The 25285-nt window shown below is 38.3% G+C and overlaps 1 protein-coding gene across 2 annotated transcripts in view; it reads right to left on the bottom strand.

Annotated features, from left to right (window-relative positions):
• CUBN (cubilin) overlaps positions 1–25285 on the bottom strand; it is a 305685-nt gene that overhangs the window by 56785 nt on the left and 223615 nt on the right. For both annotated transcript variants that reach the window (XM_037739008.1, XM_017529781.2), the window contains exons 49-56: positions 20195–20366; positions 18453–18659; positions 16248–16397; positions 14220–14341; positions 13508–13733; positions 11825–12012; positions 8134–8290; positions 6450–6599 (exon numbers count right to left, since the gene is read on the bottom strand). In XM_037739008.1, coding sequence (XP_037594936.1) covers positions 6450–6599; positions 8134–8290; positions 11825–12012; positions 13508–13733; positions 14220–14341; positions 16248–16397; positions 18453–18659; positions 20195–20366 — 1372 coding nt within the window. The remainder of the gene's footprint in view (positions 1–6449; positions 6600–8133; positions 8291–11824; positions 12013–13507; positions 13734–14219; positions 14342–16247; positions 16398–18452; positions 18660–20194; positions 20367–25285) is intronic.

Here is a 25285-nt window from a genome sequence, read left to right as displayed (position 1 = left end):
GAAGGGAAGCCAGGCTACTATGAGATGAAATCATCAGTATCTTTCTTATAAACCCTACTTTATATAAAAGCTAACTTGAAGATAATTTGCCACCCAAAGAACCTTGACAAATACTTTCAAAAAATATATCTGTACATGAAAGAGTTGCCACCCCTTCTTAAATCATCTTAAAAGCACATTCAGCTCCTTAGCTAAGTTTCTATTCAGCCTGCAGAAATCTTGCGGTATCAAGATATACATTTTTAAATGAACCTCAAAGAATTCCCTTATTGTGAAAACCCTGGAATAGAAGTATTTCTAATTGGATATAAATGTACAAATTGAAAGTGTGAAAGACCTTCAATGGCCTTTTCATGTAATTAGAAGCAATATGATGTTGGAAAAAGAGGACAATAAATAAATTAAACTCAGATTCATGGTTTGAATATTGCCAAATTATGTATCTTAGTTATGACCTCAGTATTTGTCTTTAAGATATCAAAAACTCCACCAGAATTTTAAAAATTCAAAGATGTGTTTGAGAATAAAATAATTGAGCATTAGTTATAGAAATATCTTTATTTAGCAACAATATGTCAAGTTATAAAACCAAAATCACAGAATGCAAGGAAAAATTGGTGATGCTGGATTGAAATCTTGGTCCCATATTTGATCAAATAGGCTGCTATGCATGTGCTCTTTAAGTATTAAAGAGTTAATTGTTAAATTATTGGGATAATGATGTAGACAAAGTGGCAGTTGTCTTAGAAAACTGTGAAAAGGCTGTGAAACAGAAGGTAAAGTGTGACTTATACTTGATTATGTTGCCAAATAGTTGATTAAAGGAACTAGTTGAAATACAGAAAGTTAATTCACGAAATGGCAGTGGTACGAGACATAATCAAAACTCATTAACAATGTATAAAATGTCTATATTGAACCATAAGGAAGTTTGTTAGGGAAATGCAGAGGAAGTTGAGAGGGGATTTTAGATTTTTTTGTAGATGGTAATAGAATATCAACTAACTAAACCAATCATGTAAGACAGTCTGCTTTTTCTCCAAGCCTGATTCAGTAAAATGTAAAAGTTCTAATATCTGGCAACTTATTTCATGGATTAAAACATTCTTGTATCCTTTATAGTAGTGATTTCTTTAAGGTAGGATGTTATGCCCTTTCAAATTTTGTTCATAAGAAATCAAACACGTACATAATATCATACAGTCCAAGAAAATATCAAAAATTAACATGAACAAATATGCAAGAAAATGAGATATGAGTGTTACTTGGCATTAAGTAATTTACACACATATCATATTCTAAAGTTCTAGATATCCCAATACTGCATTTGATAAAAAATATCAGCAGTGACTGAGGTCTATCATCTGTCTGGTTAACTCTGGAGACTGGTCTCCTCAATGGAGGCATGATTCAGAGGAGGGGAGGCACATGTAGCATGCAGCTAAGCTAAGTTCCATTGTGCACGGAGGCCAAACAACGCAAATTAGAGTGTAACACAGGAAAACAAGGGGTTTCACAGAAGCTACACCATCTGCTCCAGTGCTCTGCCAATTTGAATAAAACATCAACAGGAAACATTTCAAGAAGACCATTGCCCACTTTTGTCTAAAGTAATATGGAATGCGAGTACATTCTGAATTATTTAGAAGCAATCGAGAAAGCAAAGACAAGAAACAGTAGTGGAGCAATACCAGTTTTTAAAAAATTTAAATAGGAGGAAATAAAGAAAACTGCCAAAACTTCTTTATTGTGCTTCTTGATGGGGAAAAAAGTGAAAAAGAAAAATCTAGAACTAATTCCGTGGTTTTTTTACTTTTTTCTTTAAGTTTTCTATTAGATATAATCAGTTAACTGGGACTTATAAATTAATCAAAGAGAAGTTAGGCAAATATGAGGTATGAATCTGGGCCCACTCCTCTTGGGGCTTTGAAGCCATCTCTAGAGGACAACGAGCAAAGCATTTGTCCCTTTGGTGCTTACATCTCATGTGCTCAGTCCTGCTTCAGCCTCCAATAATTTTCAAGAATTACTGGATCTGAGAAAAACTGAGTTTACCGTTTAATGCAAGTAGGATTTTTAAATTGAGAATTTCTGAATTCCTCATTATCAACAAGGTGCATTAATGTTAGCATCCAATTTTAATGAAAGAATAATCAAGGTTTAGGAGACACTGTCTTCCTTCAGTGTGCCTCATGAAGTGCTTTATCTATGAAGCAAAATAACTGGATGTATAATTTTTTTTTAGCAGATGAAGGGCATCTAGTTGGCCACATGAATAATGAGAACACCAAAGTATATTTTGGGACTGTTCAAGATTTGGCAAAATAAAATAAGCATTTATTTAATAATACCAGATTCCAAAATAAGGCAAACATCAATAGTCTACAGTTCATGGAATGTCTAGTATTGGAAATGTAAAAATAATAAGAAAGTTAGAACAATTTAGACCAACATTAAATTTAGAACAACCTACTTTGTGGTAAGCAGAAAGTAAGTCACTGAGCCTTTGTAACCTAAGAGTAGCATGTGGTTCAACAATCTGTATTTTTCCCTTCATAGTAAAACCTTCCCTAAGAAGCTGTCAATGTTTAGTTGCATGAAGGGACAAGTGTGTTTCCTCACAGTATTTTGTAGTCTGGGATAGCCCATCTTTTCCTTGCCAATTTCACCTTTTGTGCTAATGGCCCACAAAGATGACAGATCTAGAACCTTCATCACCACCTAAGTCAACACTGGCTCCCTTGGGATCCTGGGCTGAGAAATGCCTGGCCATGTGAACAGAGTCTCTCAGAAATAGTTCCAAGTGACTACAGTAGCTGAAAGGCCAAGGCTCCTTCACTAAAGCTATGATCTTCCTGGAGAGCAATTCTCAGCTTCATCATAATATACTGCACGTGGATCCCTCAGGCTCACTTTAGAAGGGCTGGGGAAAGGTTACTTTTACAGTAACTAGCGAATCTCTAGCTTGGTGATGGTATTCGATAAATGTCAGCATTGATATGGTTAAGGATAAGAATCTCATTATAGAATAAATTTCATTAATGTCACCCTTTTGGGGAATCACCATAATTCAATGAATCTATAGCCAGAAACTACTCATGAAGCAGTCTGAAAATGCTGAACACTTGAACACTGGAAATGCCACAAGGCATTATCGTAAGGATAACATCGTAGAAAATAATCAGTCTTCAACTGGGTGAGGATTGGCAAATCCATTAGTGGAAGCAGCAATCATTTAATCTAACATTATCTGACTTTCAGAACTACTACTATACATATATACATATATATATATATTGGACACGTGCGCGCGCGCGCACGCGCGCGCACACACACACACACACACACACACACACACACACACACACAGCCAAGTGCTATACATATAAAGTAAGTATCAGAAAAAAAGGTGAAGTAATTTGCACAAAGTCACATGAATAGCAGTAAGTGGCCGACCTGGCATTAAGAACCATCCTAAATGCTCTGCTCACCTCCTCTCTACTACACTGAGTTATTCCAGGGTTGTTCCCCTTTATCCCACCTGGTCAGCTGAGCTCAGGGAGCTGTCTGAGGTCAGTATAGAGTCCCTTCTCATAATACATATACCACTGGTATCAGCAGTGCTTCCTGTGGCTTTATAGTATAATTACCAGCCTCCATTCTTAGTCTGAATGCTGTGGGCATGTGACATGCACATGTTTAACTCAATGAGTACAAACACAAAATCCAAGCCGCATGTTTTCCCCCTGCTATTAAAATAATTATCCTCAATTATAAAAATAATATAAAAGCTATAAAGAAGAAAATAGGCTGGGTGTGGTGGCTCACACCTGTAATCCCAGCACTTTGGGAGGCCGAGGAAGGCAGATCATAAGGTCAAGAGTTCAAGACCAGCCTGGACAACATAATAAACTAAAAATACAAAAATACAAAAAAAAAAACAAAAATTTTGTCTCTAATAAAAATACAAAAAATTAGCTGGGCATGGTGGCGGGCACCTGTAATTCTAGATACTCAGGAGACTGAGGCAGGAGAATCACTTGAACCTGGGACGTGGAGGTTGCAGTGAGCCGAGATCACGCCATTGCACTCTAGCCCCTGCAACAGTAAGAGACTCCTTCTCAAAAAACAAAAGAAAGAATGAAAGCAAGAAAGCAAGAAGGAAGGAAGGAAGGGAGGGAAGGAGGGAGGGAGGGAGGGAGGGAGGGAGGGAAGGAGGGAAGGAAGGAAGGAAAGAGGCATCTCCTATAACTCTAACACAGTGGTGACAGCTCGTAAAGCACTGGTTAATAGCCTTACAGATTTTATTCACACACATATTATTTTAAAAAGAAAATTGAATCATCTTATACCAATGATTTTACCCTCCCTCAAGCCTTCATACATCATGGACATCTTTTTATGGTACTGGGATTTTGTATTAGCAAATGCTGCAAAGATGATATTTTACTTTATATTCCATTTTCACAGTGACATACGTTGATTGATACTTGGCATTGTTTTGAGCAAACACATGTGCCAAAAATTACAGCTGCAGAGATGTAGGAAAAGGCAGTGAGGTCATAGGAAAAAGGATTAAGTAGGAAAGGCTTTGTTAAATTTATCCACTTATGAGTTCTGACATGTCATTTTTATTTTTATAAACCATAAATTTTCCAGATGCTGAATGCTATAGAACATTTTGCAAAGCGTAACTATTCATTGCCATTACAGGCTAACCCAAGAGTAAGAAATTTCAACTATACTGAGGTAGCTTGACAAATTCGCAGATAAATTGTGGTTTAGAAATAGAAAGCTACTTTGTAAAAAAAAATTATTAATATGATTATGAGTGGTTGAAAATACCCATCTATTTGAAGGGATTTCCTTTCCACAGGAAAGCACCTTCATAGCACCCATTAAACATCAAATTGTGTCTACTGTCAATCAACGCCCAGCTCAAATCAGCAACTCCACTGTTCCCTCTGCCAACAGCCCATTCTCTAGAGTGGGAGAACAACACGGAGGGGTGCTTGTGGCCAGGAACTCAGGCACTAAGGACTCAGAACTGAGAAGATGAAAATGACCAAGAGGAAGCAGACGAAAGAACACCCCATGGTAATATTTAATAAAAGCAGGGCACATATATCAATTTTATTAATTCACTCACTCGTTCAATATTTGTTGAACACCTATGTTGACTCGACAAGACGGTTTTTCTCACTGGTTTGGTTAGCATGTGCATGAATGTGGGTGTGTGTATGTGCATGTATATGTATAAACTTTAAATGCAAGTGAATAAATTAAAAGCTACATTAACATGAAATGTTCCAGACTTATTTTCTTTAAGCAATTTATGCATTGCTTGTGTTCTTAAAGCTCTTTCACTATTTTTTTTTTTACTTCTGGATGGAATACATAGAATAATACTTGTAATCTTTAAAAATTGGATGAAACTTTAATCATGTTTACATTAAATCTACCCTGTAAAGTATTTTCAATATTTTCTTTAAATGATGATTTTTAGACTTCTGCCTCTACTTACTCCTCATTTATTTCTGAAGAATCGATTAGAGTTCATTTAAGAATAAACCTATCTTCCATGGCTATTAGCAAAAGACAAGAGATAAGTTTTGGCAAGGATGTGGAGAACAGGGAACTTTTCCTTGTACACTCTTGATGGGAATATAAATTAGTGAAACCATTATGGAAAAACGCATGGCAGTTTCCCAAAACATTAAAAATAGAACTACCATATGATCCAGCAAGTTCACTTCTGGGCATAGATCCAAAGGAAATCAAATCCGTGTGCCACAGAGATATCTGTACTCTTATGTTCACTGCAGCAAGGTTCATAATGACCGAGACATGGAATCAACCGGGTGTCCATCCATGAATGAATGGATAAAGAAAATGTAGTAGATCTACACAATGGAATACTCTTTGACCTTAAAAAAGAATGAAATCTTGTCATTTGTGACAACATGGATGAACCTAGAGGACATTATGCTAAGTGAAATAAGCTACACACAGAAAGACAAATACTGTATGATCTCAGTAGCATGTGGAATCTAAAAATGTCAAACCTGTAGAAGCAGAGAGAAGAATGGTGGATACAAGAGGCTGGTGGGGTATGTGGGAGTGGAGATATAGGATATGCGGGTCAAAGGATACAAAATTTCAGCCAGGAGGAGTAAGTTCAGGAGATCTATGGTACAACATGGTGCCTACAGCTAATAACAAGGTTGAGTACCTGAAATACTTGAATATTTGCTGAATACTTAAAAATTTCTAAGAGAGATGTTAAAGGCTATGACCACAAAAAATGGCAAGTTTGTGAGTGAGTGTACATGTTAATTAACTGGATTTGGCCATTCTGCAACATATATGTATGTCAAAACATGTAGTACACCACACACATACAATTTTTGTCAATTAAAAATAATTTTTTAAAAGAAGAATAAACTTACCTTCTAAGTGGAAAGACACAAAAGTCAAGAGGACCACTGACTGAGGATTGCCCTCTATGACATAGGTGCAGTTCATGTTGTTGTCATATTGTTTCGGGTAATTTGGAGAAATTATGTAACCTGAAGGGCCAGTGAAATTTCTTCCACATCCTATGTGGGAACAAAAAGTCATCATCAGACTATTTTTTTCTCATGTGAAGTATCTATTTTGTCAGAGAAGGAAAGAAACATTTTCTGAAATTCTCTAGAGATATAGTTCCCTGAGATATTCCAAATGGAAGAAGAACAAAGAGAATAAAGCTCTGATTTAAAAACATACATATGTGCATAATAAGAACATTATATATTTTTAGAGAATGCTGCAGTTTTACGGATTGAGTCCTAGAGATACTACCACAAATCCACTGTAAATCCCATAATATTAAGGTATTAAGAAAGGATAAATTAGCAAAGATCTAATATGGTTCACATAGATAAAGCAGTAAAACTGATCAAAAATGATTTGTACCTGATTAGTACTTTACACACTTAATGTTTTTTAAATGTCTTATTAGAAAATTGCTATTTTTGTTACCATTGTCATCTAGCCAGAACAATGGTTGCTTTTAAAAAATAGTTGGATTTATTAACACCAACTCTTATCAAATTCTTACATGCATCTCTGGTTTTCAAAACAAAAAGAAATGTCTTTTCACCACAAAAATGATTTGTTTTCATATAACCATTGACTAATTAATCCACTTCACTCTCTGATCTATCAAGCATGAAAATATCTCTATCCTTTTAAATTGACATTAAAACACACACAATACACATTAAATAACTTGACATTAAAACACACACTTACACAGTGGACCACCTGCAGACTAAGATTTCATCTGGGGTTGTTTTTCGGTACTTCCTTTCTAGCACTCTCTGATTCAGGTCTGAAATACCCATCTATTGGATTATTTCCTCTAATTCCTTTGCTCAAACTTATTCCTAAACAGTGGTTTGCCATGAGTGGCTCCTTGATTTAATTCGGCCAACAGGAACACGCCTTTGCTTCCCTTACCTGAACACTGCTACATTTCCCAGTAATCTAGTAGTGTACAGTAGTTAGAAAATCCTTCCTAACCGAAATTAGGAAGGAACATTCTCAAAGAAATATTCAACGGATTTTTTTAGAATTAGATCTATCCTTCCTAACCAAAACTAGGAAGGGACATTCTCAAAGAAACTGGCTTCCAAAATTGACTGGGCATGAGAACCCTCTGGATGACAGTTAAAACATGCAAGGCGTCGCTCATGGAAATTCTGAATTCAGACAGGTCTGGGGTGAGGTCCGGGAATCTGCATGTGTTTCAAGCCCCCCAGCGGATTTTGTGGTCAAGGTGCCACAGGCCAAGCACACTGGTTGCTTACTAACTAGCCACCTGCGCTTCTGTCCAATATCAGCCCACTCTGGGTTCCAGCCTTATTTCTAGACGTTGACTACTGCCCCTCACAGCTTTTATATCACTTCTCAATTCGGTTCCATTCTCACTGATATTTGGATGAAAGGTGTCTTCTCAGGATTAGGTGACTCATCCTCACTGTAGATCTCATGCACCCCATCTAGACCCCCAGGTTTAGCCAACCCTGTCTGCCTGCAACAACCACATTCCCTCCAAGACCTCTGGGTCTGGTTCTTAGGGCTACTTACGGCTAACAAAGGATGCAGAGAAGCCCTGAGCTGATGCTTCCTGAGACTGGAAGACGGCAGTGAATGCGTTATTTGGTATGACAACGGGACCCGGAGCCACGTTCCCACAGCCGGTGGCTAGCAGGGCTTTGTCGACCTCCTCAGTTCCTGCCCACACCTAGCAGGGCCATACACAGAACTTTAATGCTCGAGGGTTTCCCATCAATATTTTAATGCACTTAGGTTTCAAAATAACAGCACTCACACATATCAAGAACTAAGCACAAAAGTAAATAAAACACAGACAAATCTGCAGTATTTTCTTTTGAGAATAATTTTTTAAATTATACTTTAAGTTCCGGGGTACATGTGCAGAATGTGCAGGTTTGTTACATAGGTATAAATGTACCATGATGGTTTGCTGCATCCAGCACCTCGTCATCTACATTAGGTATTTCTCCTCATGCAATCCCTCCCCTAGCCCCCCACCCCCTGATAGGCCCTAGTGTGTGATGTTCCCCTCCCTGTGTCCATGTGTTCTCATTATTCAACACCCACTTATGAGTGAGAACATGTGGTGTTTGGTCTGTGTCTGTTTGCTGAGAATGATGGTTTCCAGCTTCATCGATGTCCCTGCAAATGACATGAACTCATCCTTTTTTATAGCTGCATAGTATTCCATGCTGTATATGTGCCACGTTTTCTTTATCCAGTCTATCATTGATGGGCATTTGTGCTGGTTCTAGGTCCTTGCTATTGTGAACAGTGCCACAATAAACATACATGTGCATGTGTCTTTATAATAGAATGATTTATCATCCTTTGGGTATATATCCAGCAATGGGATTGCTGGGTCAAACGGTATTTCTATTTCTAGATCCTTTAGGAATTGCCAAACTGTCTTCCACAATGGTTGAACTAATTTTTTTAAAGCCGCTTTTGAAATAGCATGTCCTATTCTTGACTTCTCTAAGGAGACTGCATTCGTTTTTGCATAGCTGAGTGGTGATTTTTTTAAAATCCAGCTTCCTGGATCACTGTTCGGTTTCCTCTTAACTTCTAGTTGCCCTGACCTAGCCAAGCTTCCCGGGTGCTGAGAGAGACAGAGGAGCCAGGTGGGTTCGCTGGCACTCAGCCCTGCTCCTAAAAGGGTAGCAAACTGTAGTCACAGCTGCACAACCTCACCAAGCAAGAGGCACACTGTGGCGCATGAAGAAAGTGGGCATGAATTCCAAGAATACGTATAATCAGCATGAACTGGAATAAATCAGAACACGCCTTGGCTGTGTTGAACTGTAAGGTCCATTTTGATGAAAGGCTGACATCCAGTCAGTGTGTGCTATTCACCAAAGACTGGGTTGGCAACTCCCAAGTAGACCTGGGCTGTTACTTAATTGGTCTGGCTACCTCGAGTGACCAGATGTATACACTTATGCAAAAAACAGTTGCTGGAAAATAAATGGTGAGCACCAAAATTCCAAATCAAACCAATCCTTAACAGTCCAGGGAAAAACAGAGACATTAATCACAGAATCATAAATTTACATGCAAAATTCCAGCTATAAAACAAGACTGTGTTGATCTAGTTTGTTTTTTCAGTGTATTTTCTCTTTGTTTTTCAGGTTGGGTGAATTCCATTGTTCTAACCTCAAGTTCATTGATTCTATTCTCTGTCATCTCCATGCTACTATTGAGCCTTTTCAGCAAATTCTTTATTTCTGTTACTGTTTTTTCAGTTCTGTAATTGCTATTTAGTTCTTTATTATAACCACCATTTCTTTGCTGATATTTTCTATTTGTTTCAAGAAAACTCATCAGTGATTGTTGAAGCATGTTTACGGAATCTACTTCAACATTCTTGTCATATAGTTCAACATCTGATTTATCTCACGTCGACATCACTTGGTTCTTTTCTCTTTCAAGTTGTGATGTTCTTGATTCCTGATGTTTCTTTCTGATTGTATACTGGACATGTTATTTATTATGTTAGGAGACTTTAGGTCCTATTTAAATCTTTTATTTTAGCAGGCAGTCACCCTGTTTATTTTTTCCATGTGGCCTTGCATATTTTGTGGGCTGTGGTTCCAGCGGCTCTTCAGTGTTCAGAATCTGTGTAGTGTACTTTTGGTCTGCCTGGTTTAATGGTGCTGCTGGGGCTCTTACTAGTTCTTGCTGGTGCCACCTGAGGGGCTCTGAGTGTTTCTCAATTGGAGGTAAAGAGTACAGTAATTCTCCCCTACCAGTGGCCCCTGGGTACCTCAATGTCTCTTGACAGAAGAGGAGCATGTGTGGCTTGTGGGGACAAAGAGGCTTCCCAGACTGGGCCACTTTCTGTGACTGGGATCCATTTTCCCAGTCCCACCTGCCCTGGTGTCTCTGGGTGAGTGAAGAGAATCTCAGTTTTCCGGGTGTGAAGTGGCTCCCTGCAGCGGCTACTTGCAGAAGCTGGGTCCCTTTACTGGTTTCACCACCTACACAGCATCTCTGGGCAGAAACAGGTATCTCAGGCCCAACAGGAGAAGACGAGTACTTCCCATGGCTGCTTATTTTTGGTGGGGTTCCTAATCCATCCCACTCACCAGCAGCACTGGGCTTGCCCGATGTTGTCAGAGGGACCCCCATTCAATCCAGAGGAGGAACGAGCCTACGCCATTTCCCAAATCCCAGTTTTACAACCGCAGCATTTGAAAGCTTTACTTAAGTCTGAATACTTGATATTGATTCATCTCATGAGAGTTCATTTATTTCATGGAGAAAGCAATTAAGTATATATTAAATGTGCTTTGTTATATACATTTGTTATATACATGTTATATACATATGAGATTTTCATTTAAACAGTAAACATGGATCAATGAGATATAAAACATCATTGGCGAGATGATATGAAGTAATAACACTGACAATAAAAGCCACTTGGACTCATCAATTGATTTTATATTCCAAGTACTTAGCACTACCTATGTTATTACATCAGATTACCTCCAATGCTTAAACGGCCCTACTAAAGAAGGAATCGTGCTCTTCATTTTACAGTTGAGTAACATAAAGGGCAATTGTTTAATTAGCTCCGAGAAGAACATGCAGGTGGTAAGTATGAGAGATATGAATGGAGGGCTAACATGACCAGCATTATTTCCACTGGAAAGGCACAGTGAAAATAAGGCACTCTTTCTCTATAAGGTACACCTTTTAGAGACATAACTTAGTAAAGAAGCAAAATAGTAAAGATGAAATGAATTTCTAAGACAGTCATCAGAGTCACAAGTCAATGAAAAGTGACAAGCCAATGCCACATGAGCAGAATTTATAACTTTAGAGAAAGAGACTTGCTCTCCTGATGCCATTTCCATCATTTTTACGTGGGTTCTCACGGTCTTTTCAGCCCATGGGCTCCTAAGGCCCAAGGTGAAGGCTGCCTTTAGCTGCTTCTTCAGGGTTCTGTAATTTTTGTGGAGTGCTTTAAATTTTGCCTGTGGCAGTGCCCTACATTATAAAGGGCATTTTCCCTTTAGGATCCATTAGAAAAGTAAGAAAGAAAAGAAATTCTAACATCTAAGAGCTGAGGTTTCTCACTTTCTCACTTTTTATCCAAGGAATGAATCCAGGCAGCAAAATGTTCTTACTTTGAGAGACCATGAATCACTTCTAGCTTAAACACTAATGTTCAAAAAACCAACTTGGCTCCAACGAAATGAATGAGTGTACTAACCTTCACGAAGCTATTCTGACATTGTCCATCACTGCTGGGGATTAGGAAGTTGTTGTCAAAGCTGATCTCCAAGTGTTTACTTTGGTGAGTAATGACTGTCCAGGAACATCTGCTGTTTTCAGGAAAATTCTGAGGCCAGTGAGGGGATCTGATTGTACCATTATCTGAATGAAATATTCCACCACAACCTGAAATATTGCCGTGTAAAAAGCCATCAATCTCCAAGGAAAGTAATTTTGGAAACTCAAGCCTGCTACAGAAGGAACATTTCTAAATGTGAGATTTCACTTCATCATTTTTTACAAGTGATCATCTTCCAGGCAGGTGCACAGCAAGCTCTCTCCATAATGCAAAGGTGAGTTAAACTGAGAGGAAACTTCAGCTGTTACAGTTTTGTTGCAGTGATATTGAGCTCAACTGAGACCACTAATCCTTGCCATAAAGAGGACAGATTTCCATCTTGTCTTCAAACAATAGCTGTAATTTTATTCTTTTTGAGGCTAGGTAGTATAAGTAACCTGGCAATGCTAAGTTCTGTATTTTATTATCATTAACACATGAGAATATAACTCTACACTTCATTTGCAATTTTAACTGCACTAGAGAAAGTGATTTTGAGTTGGGAAAAATTCTTTTATTAAGCAATCTGGCTCATACATGTTGAAACTGTCTGATGAATCAAAATTAATTACAAGGATAAAAGGAAGAAAAATCTAGAACTATTTTCATATTTTTAAAACATATATTTAAGAGATGACAAAGAAAAATATGAACTCAAAACAAAATGAAGTTATATTAAAGAAGCGTTCTCTGAATCTTTTGCTGTGAAATCCTTGGAAATCAGGGATTCCCCTAAAACTCCCTTCTGTCTTCAACAACAGCCAGTGGTTTTTAAAGAGGGAAAGTCTGACTCAATCTACAAAGAGCTTCATAATGACTGTGGCTTTACCAGAAATAATTGTCTTGGGTGCTATTCAAGATTTACAGAAATCCCAAATAAAGTATCTGATACAAGTCCTTATGTTTTCTGAGAATTTTCACAATGCTTATACTTTCTATGCACAAAAACTATTCTTTTTGAATGAAATCTGTCCTGTTTTGACTCAGTACCCACGTACTACAGCGTTTGTTCTAAACCACAAACCTTATCTTGTCACCTGCCTTCTCAAAACTCTTCAATAGCTTCCCATTGCTCAAGGGATAACACACAAACCAAGGCTTTTTATGTTGTGGACCTATTTTCCTGCCCTCAGCTCACCACTCAGCATTCTGCTTCAAGGCTCCAAATATTTTGAAGTACTTGTGATTTCAACTCAAGTTTCTATTACCTGAGATTCCTAGGTTGTGCCATGCCCTTTTGCCTATGAAGACAGCATCAAGAAGTGTTGAGATCAAAGTTTCTGGACTCAATTGCCTTTATTCAAATCCTGACCCTACCATTATCAGCCATATACTTGGGCAAATGATCAACCCATGCATCCTAAGTCTCTGCCCACGCAAAATAGAGACACTATGTACTGATACTGTGTTACCCCACCAGGGCTGCTATATGAGATGACATGTGTAAATATTCAGGATTAAGCCTCATGTAAAGTAGGTACAAAATGTGCATATTATAAGTTCATTAATAAGTTTAGCATATACATCACTAAAAAAATCAAAAGAAGAAAACATTTGTTTCACCTAAAGTTTGTGTGTTCCATGTAGCATAAAATCCACCACCTTCCAACGAATGGTCTGAGTTGAAACTCAGGAGCAGCTGATTGGAACCTGACTGTATTGTCCTAGGATTTGAATTTCCACAGTATTGTCCTATGATGGGTGATTCAGGGGACCCGCCGTTCCTGACAGTGACAGAGTCCCAAGCACAAGTTGTATGGGGTTCAATATCAAAGCTACTAAATGTGAGCTGCAGGAGAAAAGAGAAATAGTGAGTTGTAAGTGAGCTGTTATCAACCTTGATGTAGATAAGGCCCTTATAAACCCTTTTATTTTGTTTTAATTTTTACAGTTGTGTATTTTTGTCTCATTTAATTCTCCCTTCCCCTCTACTTGTGTTCTTTATTGAAGGCTCTCTTGGAAATTTCGAGAAAAGACATTTCTCTAGTTTGACATGGCAACTCCTATTAAGAACATGGATATACTTCTCTAGGATACAGAATTATCTTCCATGTATATCTTTCCCTATACTTAAAAAAGAGATTTCACTCTTCATTAACTATAGGTGCCTATGCATGTGCTTTAGTGAGAGAACATTAGAGAAAAACAGTGATCTCATTGTAGAATCAAAGCCTTCTGTAATCAATTGCTTACTAAAAGAGCTCCATTTCCATGCTGGACAGGCTATTGTGGTTCTATAGTCTCAGAATCATTTCACCCCATCATTAGCACTCACAGTGATGGTGTGCCCCTGTGGGGCTTCCAACAGCCAAGAGCAGTGGGTCAGGCTGTCATAAGCGTTTGGATAGTTGGGGCTTGTGATCACTCCACTCTCACCTATCTGTATTCCGCCACAATCTGAAATGAGATTGGTAACCCTCTCAGTACGATAGAAGTATATATATATATATATATATACACACACACACACACACACACACACACACACACACACACATATGAACCTGTAAAGCAAAAGTAAGTAGTAATCATAGCTATCAGATTTTGTAATTAACAATATAATAAGGTCCGGCACAGTAGCTCACGCCTGTAATACCAGCACTTTGGGAGGCCAAGGTGGGTGAATCACCTGAGGTCAGGAGTTTAAGACCAGCCTGGCCAACACAGTGAAACCACATCTCGACTAAAAGTACAAAAATTAGCCACGCATGGTGGCATACACCTGCAGTCCCAGGTAATCAGGAGGCTGAGGCAGGAGGATTTCCTGAACTGGAAGGCAGAAGCTGTAGTGAGCCAAGATCATGCCACTGCACTCCAGCCTGCGTGACAGAACAAGGCTCCATCTCAAAAATCTATCTATATGTATAGATAGTATATATATACACACACATACAGTATATATGTGTATACATATGTATAAATGAAATTAAATAGGAGCAAAGTAAAATTGAATGGAAGTTTAGGAATAAAATATTCCATATAGTATTGGCAAAGAAAATTGAAAACTGAAAAACAAATACATTTCTGAAGCAAAATATGGTCTGATGTTCAACACAAATAATACTGTTTATGAAACCTGATACTTTCCTTTCAATCTTATAAAGCAAAATCAACTGGCAAGATGGTTGAGTGAGTAGATAATTAATTTCACTCCTTTCTTCAACCAGCCATTTGGTTATAACACAAAGCAATGTTAGATAAAACCACAACTAAAACATTTTGATTCATGGACAACTCAATGGAAAGAAAAGCAGCTCTCCAAAATCTAGAAACAGTAAGTACACTCAAACTGACAGGCGTGAAACTGAAAGAGTGACAGTCTGAGAGGCTAAAGAATCCAGCTGTGGATCCCAGGGTTGGGCTCTGAAGTTTTGGTGACCAGGCAGGAGGAGATGATAGGGCTCCGGGTCTCCACAAAAGAAAGGAATGGAATTGAGACTTTTACATAAAGCTGAGAATCTAAACAAACTGCCATGCTAGTGAAAAGGGACTAGAAAATCTTCCATAGCCAAGGGAAGCAGTCAAGAGTAGGGCTGGGTTTTCCAGCACAAACTCTGAATGTCGCATATGCAAACTCAATACAAAACACTAGCAAATCATATCCATTATGTGTATAAAACACACATAGTGACAAAATAGGATTTATCCCAGAAATGCAAGGATGGTTTGCCAAGACATCTTTCATATAATTTGTCATATTAACTTATGAAAGGAGAAAAAGTTGGATCATCTCAATGGATGCAGAAAATCATCTGATAAAATCTTACACCCATTTACATTTAAAAAGAGCTTTGGCACACTGAGGATGGAAGGAACTTTCTTTAACAAAAGATATTTATTGGAAACTTAAGAGCAACCAATATATTTTTTAAATGTCATAGACAGTCACATCTAGGTCAGAAAAAAGATGCTATCATTCCTTCTGTTCAATATTATGATGGTGGCCCTAGCTAGGGAAATGATGCAAGAAAATGAAATGAAGTATTGAGGCTGAAAGAAAAAAGAACTAACATTTGCAGAAGACATGATTGTTTACACAGAAAGACCAAAGAGAATCTATAGGCAATATATGAAAACTTACAAGAGGATAGCCAGATCTTTGGACTAAAGATACATGTATGCCAATTATAAAATTTCTAGATATCAGCCACAACCAATTAAAAAATGTCATTTAGAAAATCTCATTGATAATATCAACAAACTAATAGCTACCTAGAAATAAGTCTAACAAAATATATAATAAATCTTTCTGGAAAGTAATCCTTATAAATAATTTGATTGAGATCTTAATGATAATTCTCACCTGTAAAGGAATACTGTGCATGGAATCCAATGTGTTCTACACGTTCATTGGTGACAAAGTGTATCCATACCTGAGAATAGGGTATAACCAATGGCAATGTAGGCACCGAAGGGCCACAAAGTCTCCACATCAGGGGCCCATCCGCATCTCCTGAACAAAATAATACACAAAGTGCCATTATGGATATAGCTTTTGAGAAATACTTTCAATGAATTTGGTGAGAACAAACTTCAAAATATTCACTGACACACATTTAAATTCTGATTTAGTAGCAGACATTGCACAAAGCTTCTTTGTCTTTGTCAGCTGCAAAAGAAAGTCCCTCCAACAGGGTAAAGCAAACATAAAAAACCAAAGCAATTTTGGAATGAACCTCTCTCTATTGTTGACGGCATTTTGCTCCAGTTTGTGTTTTCATAGTTATTTCAGCATATCTAAACAGAGATACAATGAATTAAAATAGCACTTTTGGACACACCTTTTGTAGGGTGTAAGAAATATAATACCAACAGTGATAAAATATATCCTCAAGATAAAAGTGATCACTGCCTAAAATTCGAAAGATTTGTTCACTGTATTCAATCAACTAAAATGAACACAATATTTAGCACTCAGGCCAAGAGCTGTCAGATCTGAGCTGAATATTTTTAATGAAGATTACTTTTCATGGATTTGATGAACGTAGACAGAGCACCAACAGAGCTCTCATTTATCTGCTTTCTCTTTATTCTTTCAGATGAACATCATTAATCGTCTAAATCAATGATATATGGTATTTTAACTGCCTCCAAACCTGAGGAAATAGAGATGACTGCATTTAGCTGAATGAAATTTTAGATACAGCTGTTCTGCTTAATACTACAAGCCTGTGGTTTTGAATTAGGTAGAGGGGTGAAGGTTCATCAGAATTCCATGGAGAACATTCTCAAACCACAACTTCTCTTTCCCTCATAAGCCTTTTTAGACTCATCGGCCTCAGAGAGGTGGAGGGACTCTCTGGCTGAGGCCCTTCGTCTGTGAGCACAGGCTCTATCAAATTCTCCTTCTTGAAAATTCTGTCGCTCACGTTCTCAAAGGTAACTAGCATTGACCTCTCCGTTTCCCAAGGACATCTCCACCAACTAACGGATGAGCTTATGCTGCTTTCAGCCTCCTTTTCTTTACATTTTGGGATAGCATAGAACTCAGCAACACTTTGACAGTATGAATTATTACATACTATTTACAATATTATTGTCTTCCTCTACTTGTTTATTTACTGAGGAAAAAAAGTGTCAACATAATCAATAACTTACACCTTGACTATAGGAAAGAACAAAAATGGATTCATCCTCCTTGAATACAGAGTTTTAAAAATTCTTAAGAGAGTTATGGTTTATTGAGTACACTGCAATCCTTTTCAATCATGAAAACAAAGACAAATGACTGCTTGGGGGTTATTTCCCCAAATAGCTTCCATGTGTTTCTCCATCTGGTACATTGCAAAACTTCTTTTAACTCCTAAGGGCTCAGGAGAATTTTTCCGCCCCTTTATAAATCCTGGAAGTTCAGAAAACTGCCGACATGCTGACCATGCTAAGTCCCAGTCTCCTTGAAAAGGAGTCTTGATCATAGCAGACTCTCCCTTGGGCAAGTCTCATGTGCCAGGAAACCAAGTGACTGTAACACAGGCCGGCCTAGCTGTACAGTGATCCACCTCGCTCACTGTTCCTGGGGTTCGTTTTTCTCCACTGACCACACACAGAATTATGGCTTTGTTTGAACAGAGTTCTTTTGGATTGTATGTGCCTATGTTAGAGCCATTTGACTCCCTTCATTTTTGGTGGTCTCCAAGCATAAGAAGAATATTATAGGCTGGGCATGGGGCTCATGCCTGTAACCCCAGCACTTTGGGAGACCAAGAAGGGAGGCCAGGAATTTGAGACCAGCCTGGACAACATAGGGTGACCCTGTCTCTATCAGAAAATTTAAAAAATTAGTTGTACTTGGTGGTGCACGCCTTTAGTCCAAGCTCCTTGGGAGACTGAGGCAGAATGATCACCTGAGCCTGGAAGGTTGAGGCTGTAGTGGGCTATGATCACACCACTGCACTCCAGTCTGGGCAAGAGAGTGACATCCTGTCTCAAAATGATGACAACACCACCAACAACAAAAAGATAAAAAGAATATTGTAGATAAATAAGAGAACGTGTTCTTAGAACTCACCCACTCGAAACTCAAGGACATCAAATTGACAGTCTTGGTGACTTTCTAGGTAAAAGTCTTCAAAATGAATGTAAATGGATGAATTTTCCTGACGTGGATTGCTAAGAGTCCATTCACAGTTTAGGTTTCTTGAGTAATTCCTGACTCCATTGTAGCCAGGAGAAGTAAAGCTTCCTTCAGGAGTATTTGGAAGAGACCCGCCACACACTAAGAATGCAGAAGGCAACAGACAAAGTAGTTTAAGTTTCGGGTCACAACAGAAGAGATAAACAATATAGGAACAGTAACTAAAACATCAACATTACTGTTGTGATTTGCTTTTCTAGATGAAATTGGGGTTATGGGAAAAACGCATGCAAATTATGGAAGTTTCTGCAAGTTTATAAAGGCAAGATGTGCAAAAATCAACAACTTCTCTATTTTCATGTTGGTGTAGAATAGGTGACTGGGGTTTGGCTCTGTATCAATGTGTTCAAATATTGAGGCCTACTGTTCATTAATATTTAATTTAGAGGAACACCCAAATATAATGGTGGCAGGTCCTAATGACTTGATTAGAAATTCTCCACTTGATGTAATAAATTAATTTAAATCAAACAAAACATTGACCTGCCAATGAATTTGCCCCCTTTTAATAAAAGAATGGATACTTTTTGTATGAATGAAATAACTTAGTGTGTTTTTTTTCAATATTCACTCCCACTTCTAAATTTTCAAACCGTTAGATAATAGCACCAATACAGGAAATAGGAGGATATTTATAATTAGAGGTCATATCTTGCTTAATTTTGAAATATTCTAATTCAAATCAAACCTCCCATTTATTTTCACTGGAAATGTGCCTGTGGAAAGATGACTAGAAAAGATAAAGCCTGTTCTGTCCCCAGCAAAATTAATTACTCTCTGAGACTAAGTTACTGCCTAGGAGGTATGGTCCTTTCAGCACAAAAGAATTGACCAGGGACTGTGGAACTGTCACCAGCTCTCATGGTAACATGACCCAAAACTGTGCTAGAAACTCATCTAATAGCATTAAAATTTTAAATTCACCATAGCAGTTTCTTTCTGAAATCAGAAAGCTTTCTTCTGTCTGCAGTGGGTTTTTGATCTGCTTCTGTGTGTTTGTCTTATGTCAAAGACTCCAAGCGAACTTTGATCACTAAAGGGAAAATGGATGGCTCTGCTGCCATTGGCGTAGCTGGGAGGTGGTGGGGGGGGGAGGTATCTGCAGTGCACTTGATTAAAATAAAGTACATTTCACATATGTTTACTGAGGCACTGTTCACAATAACAAAGACTTGGAACCAATCCAAATGCCAATCAATGATAGACTGGATTAGGAAAACATGGCACATATACACTGTGGAATACTATTCAGCCATAAAAAAGGATGAGTTCATGTCCTTTGCAGAGACATGGATGAAGCTGGAAGCCATCATTCTCAGCAAACTAACACAAGAACAGAAAACCAAACACTGCGTGTTCTCACTTATTAGTAGGAGTTGAACAATGGGAACACATGGACACAGGGAGGGGAACATCACACACTAGGGCCTGTCAGGAGGTGGGGGGTTAGGGGAAGGTTAACATTAGGAGAAATACCTAATGTAAATGATGGGTTGATGGGTGCAGCAAACCACCACAGCATATGTATACCTAAGGAACCTGCACATTCTGCACATGTACCACAGAACTTAAAGTATAATTTAAAAAATAAGGTGCATTTACAAATTCCATGTTACCTGCATCTTCACTGGAGGTATAAGAAGCAGTGAAGCCTCCATATGGCCTGGATCCATCCGTGAAAAAAATGACTTTCATTGTGTTTCCTGAAGATTTAATCTCATTGCTTACATTCACACTACTACACAATTTCTCTAGCTGGGGTGAGTTACTTCTAATGCCATTGAATACCTGTTGAAAAAAAGTTTAACCTTTAGGCACACAATCCATCTTACTGCATATTTCCTAGGAGGTGATTTTCCCAGCCCAGACCCACTTCCTTCTAGGGGAACCCTGCCCTGAAATGAATGACCTAACAATGAAGTGCGACAAGCCACTATGTTGCCCTGAGCACATTTTGCGACCTCAGGGTGATTGCACTAGAATGAAAGTATTGCAGTAACGCCTTCCTGCCATGTGGTGATAGATTAAAAGCTGCTATATATACACTTTGCAACTGGAAACCGTGCTCTCCATGGAAAGCAGATGAGCCATCATGCTTATGATGCGGTGTGCAGAGTTCACGGACGGGCAGTTTTTCTTAACAATGGATCAGGACCTTGGTTATTTGGAAAGGAAGCTTAGATGTTAGTTTCTGATTATTTGGTATATATAATAAAGCAGATACTTTATTTATTTTCATTTTTATTTATTTATTTATATATTTTTTGAGACTGAGTTTTGCTTTTGTTGCCCAGGCTGGAGTGCAATGATATGATCTCGGCTCACTGCAAGGCTTCCCAGGTTCAAGCGATTCTCCTGCCTCCACCTCCCAAGTAGCTGGGATTACAGACATGTGCCACCACTCCCAGCTAATTTTGTATTTTTAGTAGAGACAGGATTTCACCCTGTTGGTCAGGCTGGTCTCGAACTCCTGACCTCAGGTGATCCACCTGCTTCGGCCTCCCAAAGCGCTGGATTACAGGTGTGAGCCACCGTGCCCAGCAAGCAGATATTTTTAAATACCTTGAAAACTAATTTGAAAAACCAGTCTCCATATGCAAGTAAACACAATAGTTCTTTCCTCGTTAGTTATGGATTCAAAGCTTTAGTTTTCTTATTTAAATTTTGAAAAATGGATTATTATTGACTCCAGGTGTGAATGTATTATTAAATAATAGCTGTAGTCACTCACACAGTTACAATAATTGGCAAACGATTGTTCCAATGCTGTACAAAATCAAATGAATTCGTTAGCATGCCTGGTTTTCACAGTCCAAAAAAAAGTAGACGAAGTAACTGAACAATAATTCATTGATTGAGTGACTGATATTCCTGTTTTTAGAGGGATTTGAATGGCTCAAGATTAGAAATAATGACTCAGGCTATGGCACTAAAAGTTACGCAGAAGGAGAATGCACTCCGAAACTAAAGATGCCAGCTTTTTACATTTACTATAATTAATCAAATTTAGCTCTCTGGGGACTTCTGTTCTAAAGTGTCTTCTGGCTCACTGGACCAGAAGAGTTTGCTATCATTTCCTGAGCAGACAAAAATGCGTCTTTGCTCATCATCCACTCAGCCTGTCTTATCCAATCAGCACAACACCCTCCAGGCAGATAATAGTATCCCTGTTTTCCAGATTAAGATACCAGAATTCAGAAAGATGATGTAATTTGCTGAAGTTAAAATAACTAGTAATAACAGAACTGGGATTCAAACCATCCCTCTGATTCCAAACCATGAAGTCATGCATAAAGAAACAGATGAGGACAAATATTTCTATAATGCTGAAAACAGGAATGGTTACCACATTGCCAGAATCCAAAGGGATTAGAACCAACTCTAAGGTTAACAGGACACATTGGAAACTGTGATCAACGGCCGTTATCCTGCCTCTGAGTATGCCTTTGGCTTAGATCACAATGACTCAATGTGTTACACTCATTCATTTATCACATGCACTTCTGCTGTTAGAACCAGGGCCCAGCGCGGAGGCTCACACCTGTAATCCCAGCACTTTGGGAGGTCAAGGCGGGTGGATCAACTGAGGTCAGGAGTTCGAAATCAGCCTGGCCAACATGGTCAAACCCCAACTCCACTAAAAATACAAAAATTAGCTGGGCGTGGTGGTGGGTGCCTATAATCCTAGCTACTCAGGGAGGCTGAGGCATGAGAATCACTTGAACCCAGGAGGCAGGGGTTTCAGTGAGTCAAGATCGTGCCACTGCACTCTAGCCTGGGTGACAGAGGGAGACTCCATCTCAAAAGAAAAAAAAAAAAAAAAAAGAAGCAACCAGAATGCTATTGCCATTCTTGTCCTCTAATTCCTTTTGTACTCAGAAACTACAACTCTCAGAATATAAATGGATAGGAAGTAGGCACACGAGATTTAGGACAGGCTATAAAATTTGTTATGAGCAAGGACAAAATCAGACACAGGTCTTATTGTAGGACACACTGGATGGCACAGCTTCTCATTTTCTCTATCTATACAGAGAGTCAGATAGGCAGGTGGGTTTGGAGAAATTTTAGGCTCAGTCTAGCTAGATAAGGTATTAGCCAAGGAAGCAGTGCAATGGAAGTTGAAGCTGTCTTCTCTGCGCCGATAGACCTTCTTTCTTCTTCACTCTTTTCTTTTTTTCTTTCTTCTTCTCCTTCTTCTTGACTCCTCCTAATTCTCCTCCTCTTTCTTTCTCCTTCTTTTCTTTTTCTCCTCCTTTTCTCCTTCTCCCTCTTCTCCTCATCCTTCTCATCCCCCTCCCCCTTCTCCTTCTCCTCCTCCTTCTTGCTCCTTCATCTTTCTTCTTTCTCTTTTCAGCAAGTTCTCAATCAAACAGGCTAGGAGTAAAGGCCAACCCACGTGCCCTTGTTTGGAGCAGAGTAAAGAGGAACCAAAATAAACACTAAGCACATAAAAATATATTTCAGAAAAAGGAATGTGGACATAACACTAAAGATTCAGGAAAGAAATTAATTCTGAAAGTGATTCCTTGCTGGAGTTTTAACATCCCCAGGAAAAAAGACACACAATTTGTAGGTTTCCCTAATTAAAGAGTCAGGGCCCTCTCAGTCACTTCCCATTGAATTCATGAGTTGGCTGGCAGCCTCAGGAATGTATACAGAGATGCCAGTCATCCTTTCAGTAATTTATCTTTAAATATGAATGAACACCCAAGGATCAGTAGACATTCAGGGAAGTGACTAATGTAAAAGGCAGAGACCAACATTAGTAAACAGGAGATAGGAACATGAAGAAAACTGACTCCAAATAAGCAATACAAAATTTCAAAATTATGATTAATACATTTGTATATATATTAATATATGGAACATATAAAATATTTAAATGAGTATTTTTCAAAGAACGATGGTAAAATAAAGATAATTTCAGGTATACCATTTCTGAAACATTTATTTCATTACCCTTGTCCATTTCCTTGGGGAGCTACAAGAGGGTATGCCTCACCAAAAGAGGAAATTAACCAAGAGAGGTACGTGCATAGCATCACAAAGCCAGCTTTCTAGCCCAGGAGAAGAATGAAGGAACTTGCAAATTTGACGGCAAAGGGAAGTTCTGAAATGACAGCGGCATCAGGCTTGCAGCTGATGGACGGAGGCTCAAGGAAGAATATTACTGAGGGAAAGACATGAAACTGATACGTTTTACTACACAAGGTGAAGATGCATACCCGGGGTGGAAAGGGTGTGGAAGAATCCATGATCAATGCATAAAAACCAAGAAAATGTAAGGAGGACACAATTGTTATTATTCCTTGCAAAAACATGAGCCAGTGTTACCATAGTACACTACCTGGCTTAGTTGTGAATGGTGTTTACATCAACATGGTCATGACAACTGAAAGACAATTTAAGCAAAAGCTGTGACATATGTATTTTAGGAAACATTTGGGAAAGTATATAAACTGTGCATACCCCATGTGCATTTGTGGTGGCAGAGGACTAATCGTCATCATCCAGAGTGGGATGTGGATAGATAATGTCCAAAAAAAGTAAGTAGTAGTAGAATAGGAATATGATTTAGAAATAAGGACAGAAAACCCAGCAGCAGTAGCTGCAACAGTTGGCGACTAGTAAAATTTGCTTTGGAATTTGTGGTTGTGGCTATAGCTTTTATCTTTATTTGACTTCTAAAACTAAGACTGTTCATACTCTCTTTCCTAAAGCACATGTGAATACTCTGCTTGTAAAATTCATAATAATCATTACATTGAGTATGATTTGAACTATGAAAATAATTTCACAGGTAAAAAACAACTTTTAGCATATACATCAATATTTTAGTAATAGATGAGTAGAATTAAAAATATCTTGGTCGGGTACAGTGGCTCACACCTGTAATCCCAGTACTTTGGGAGGCTGAGGTGGGCAGATCACCTGAGGTCAGTAGTTCCAGACCAGCCTACCCAATATGGCGAAACTCCGTCCCTACTAAAATTACAAAAATTAGTCGGGTGTGGTAGCATATGCCTATAGTCCTAGCTACTCAAGAGGCTGAGGCAGGAGAATCACTTGAACAGAGGAGGCAAAGGTTGCAGTGAGGTGAGATTGTGCCACTGCACACCAGCCTGGATGACAGAGCAAGACTCTGTCCCAAAAACAAACAAACAAAAAAACTGATATTTTTTATTTTCTGAACTCCCCAAATATTGCTCAGTAAGCACTCATATTTATAACCAGAAAAACAGACTAAAATTGGAATTCAAGTGGATTTATATCACATGATTACAAGTACGTAAAATATGCTTTGCCAAGAAGAGATGAGAAAATCTATCAAAATATGGCATAGTGGGAGTGGTTAGCATTTTTTTCTACTTCATATTTGTATATATATATTCAATCAATAATAGGGAAAAAGGTCCTTTATAATAAACAACCTTAGTTTAAAGTCTCCTGGCTCTCAAATAAAACCCACCTGGTTTCTTATTTTCAAGATCTAAAAGACAGTAGTTCAATCCTTCAGATATTAGAACCTGGAAATAAAATCTGAAGGTTGAATGAGATCATTTTAGAGCAATACAAAGTGGTCATAAGATACGAAGACATTTCATATTTTTGAAATTCACTACCCAACAGGAGACAATTAAGCTGAAAACAAAAGTGGTTTGTTATTAAAGGAATAATGATAATACCTATATTATCTATTCATT

This window comes from Cebus imitator, unplaced genomic scaffold (assembly GCF_001604975.1).
Source record: "Cebus imitator isolate Cc_AM_T3 unplaced genomic scaffold, Cebus_imitator-1.0 Scaffold61, whole genome shotgun sequence".
NCBI classification, from domain to species: domain Eukaryota; kingdom Metazoa; phylum Chordata; class Mammalia; order Primates; family Cebidae; genus Cebus; species Cebus imitator.
This window is presented reverse-complemented; position numbering and strand designations above follow the sequence as displayed.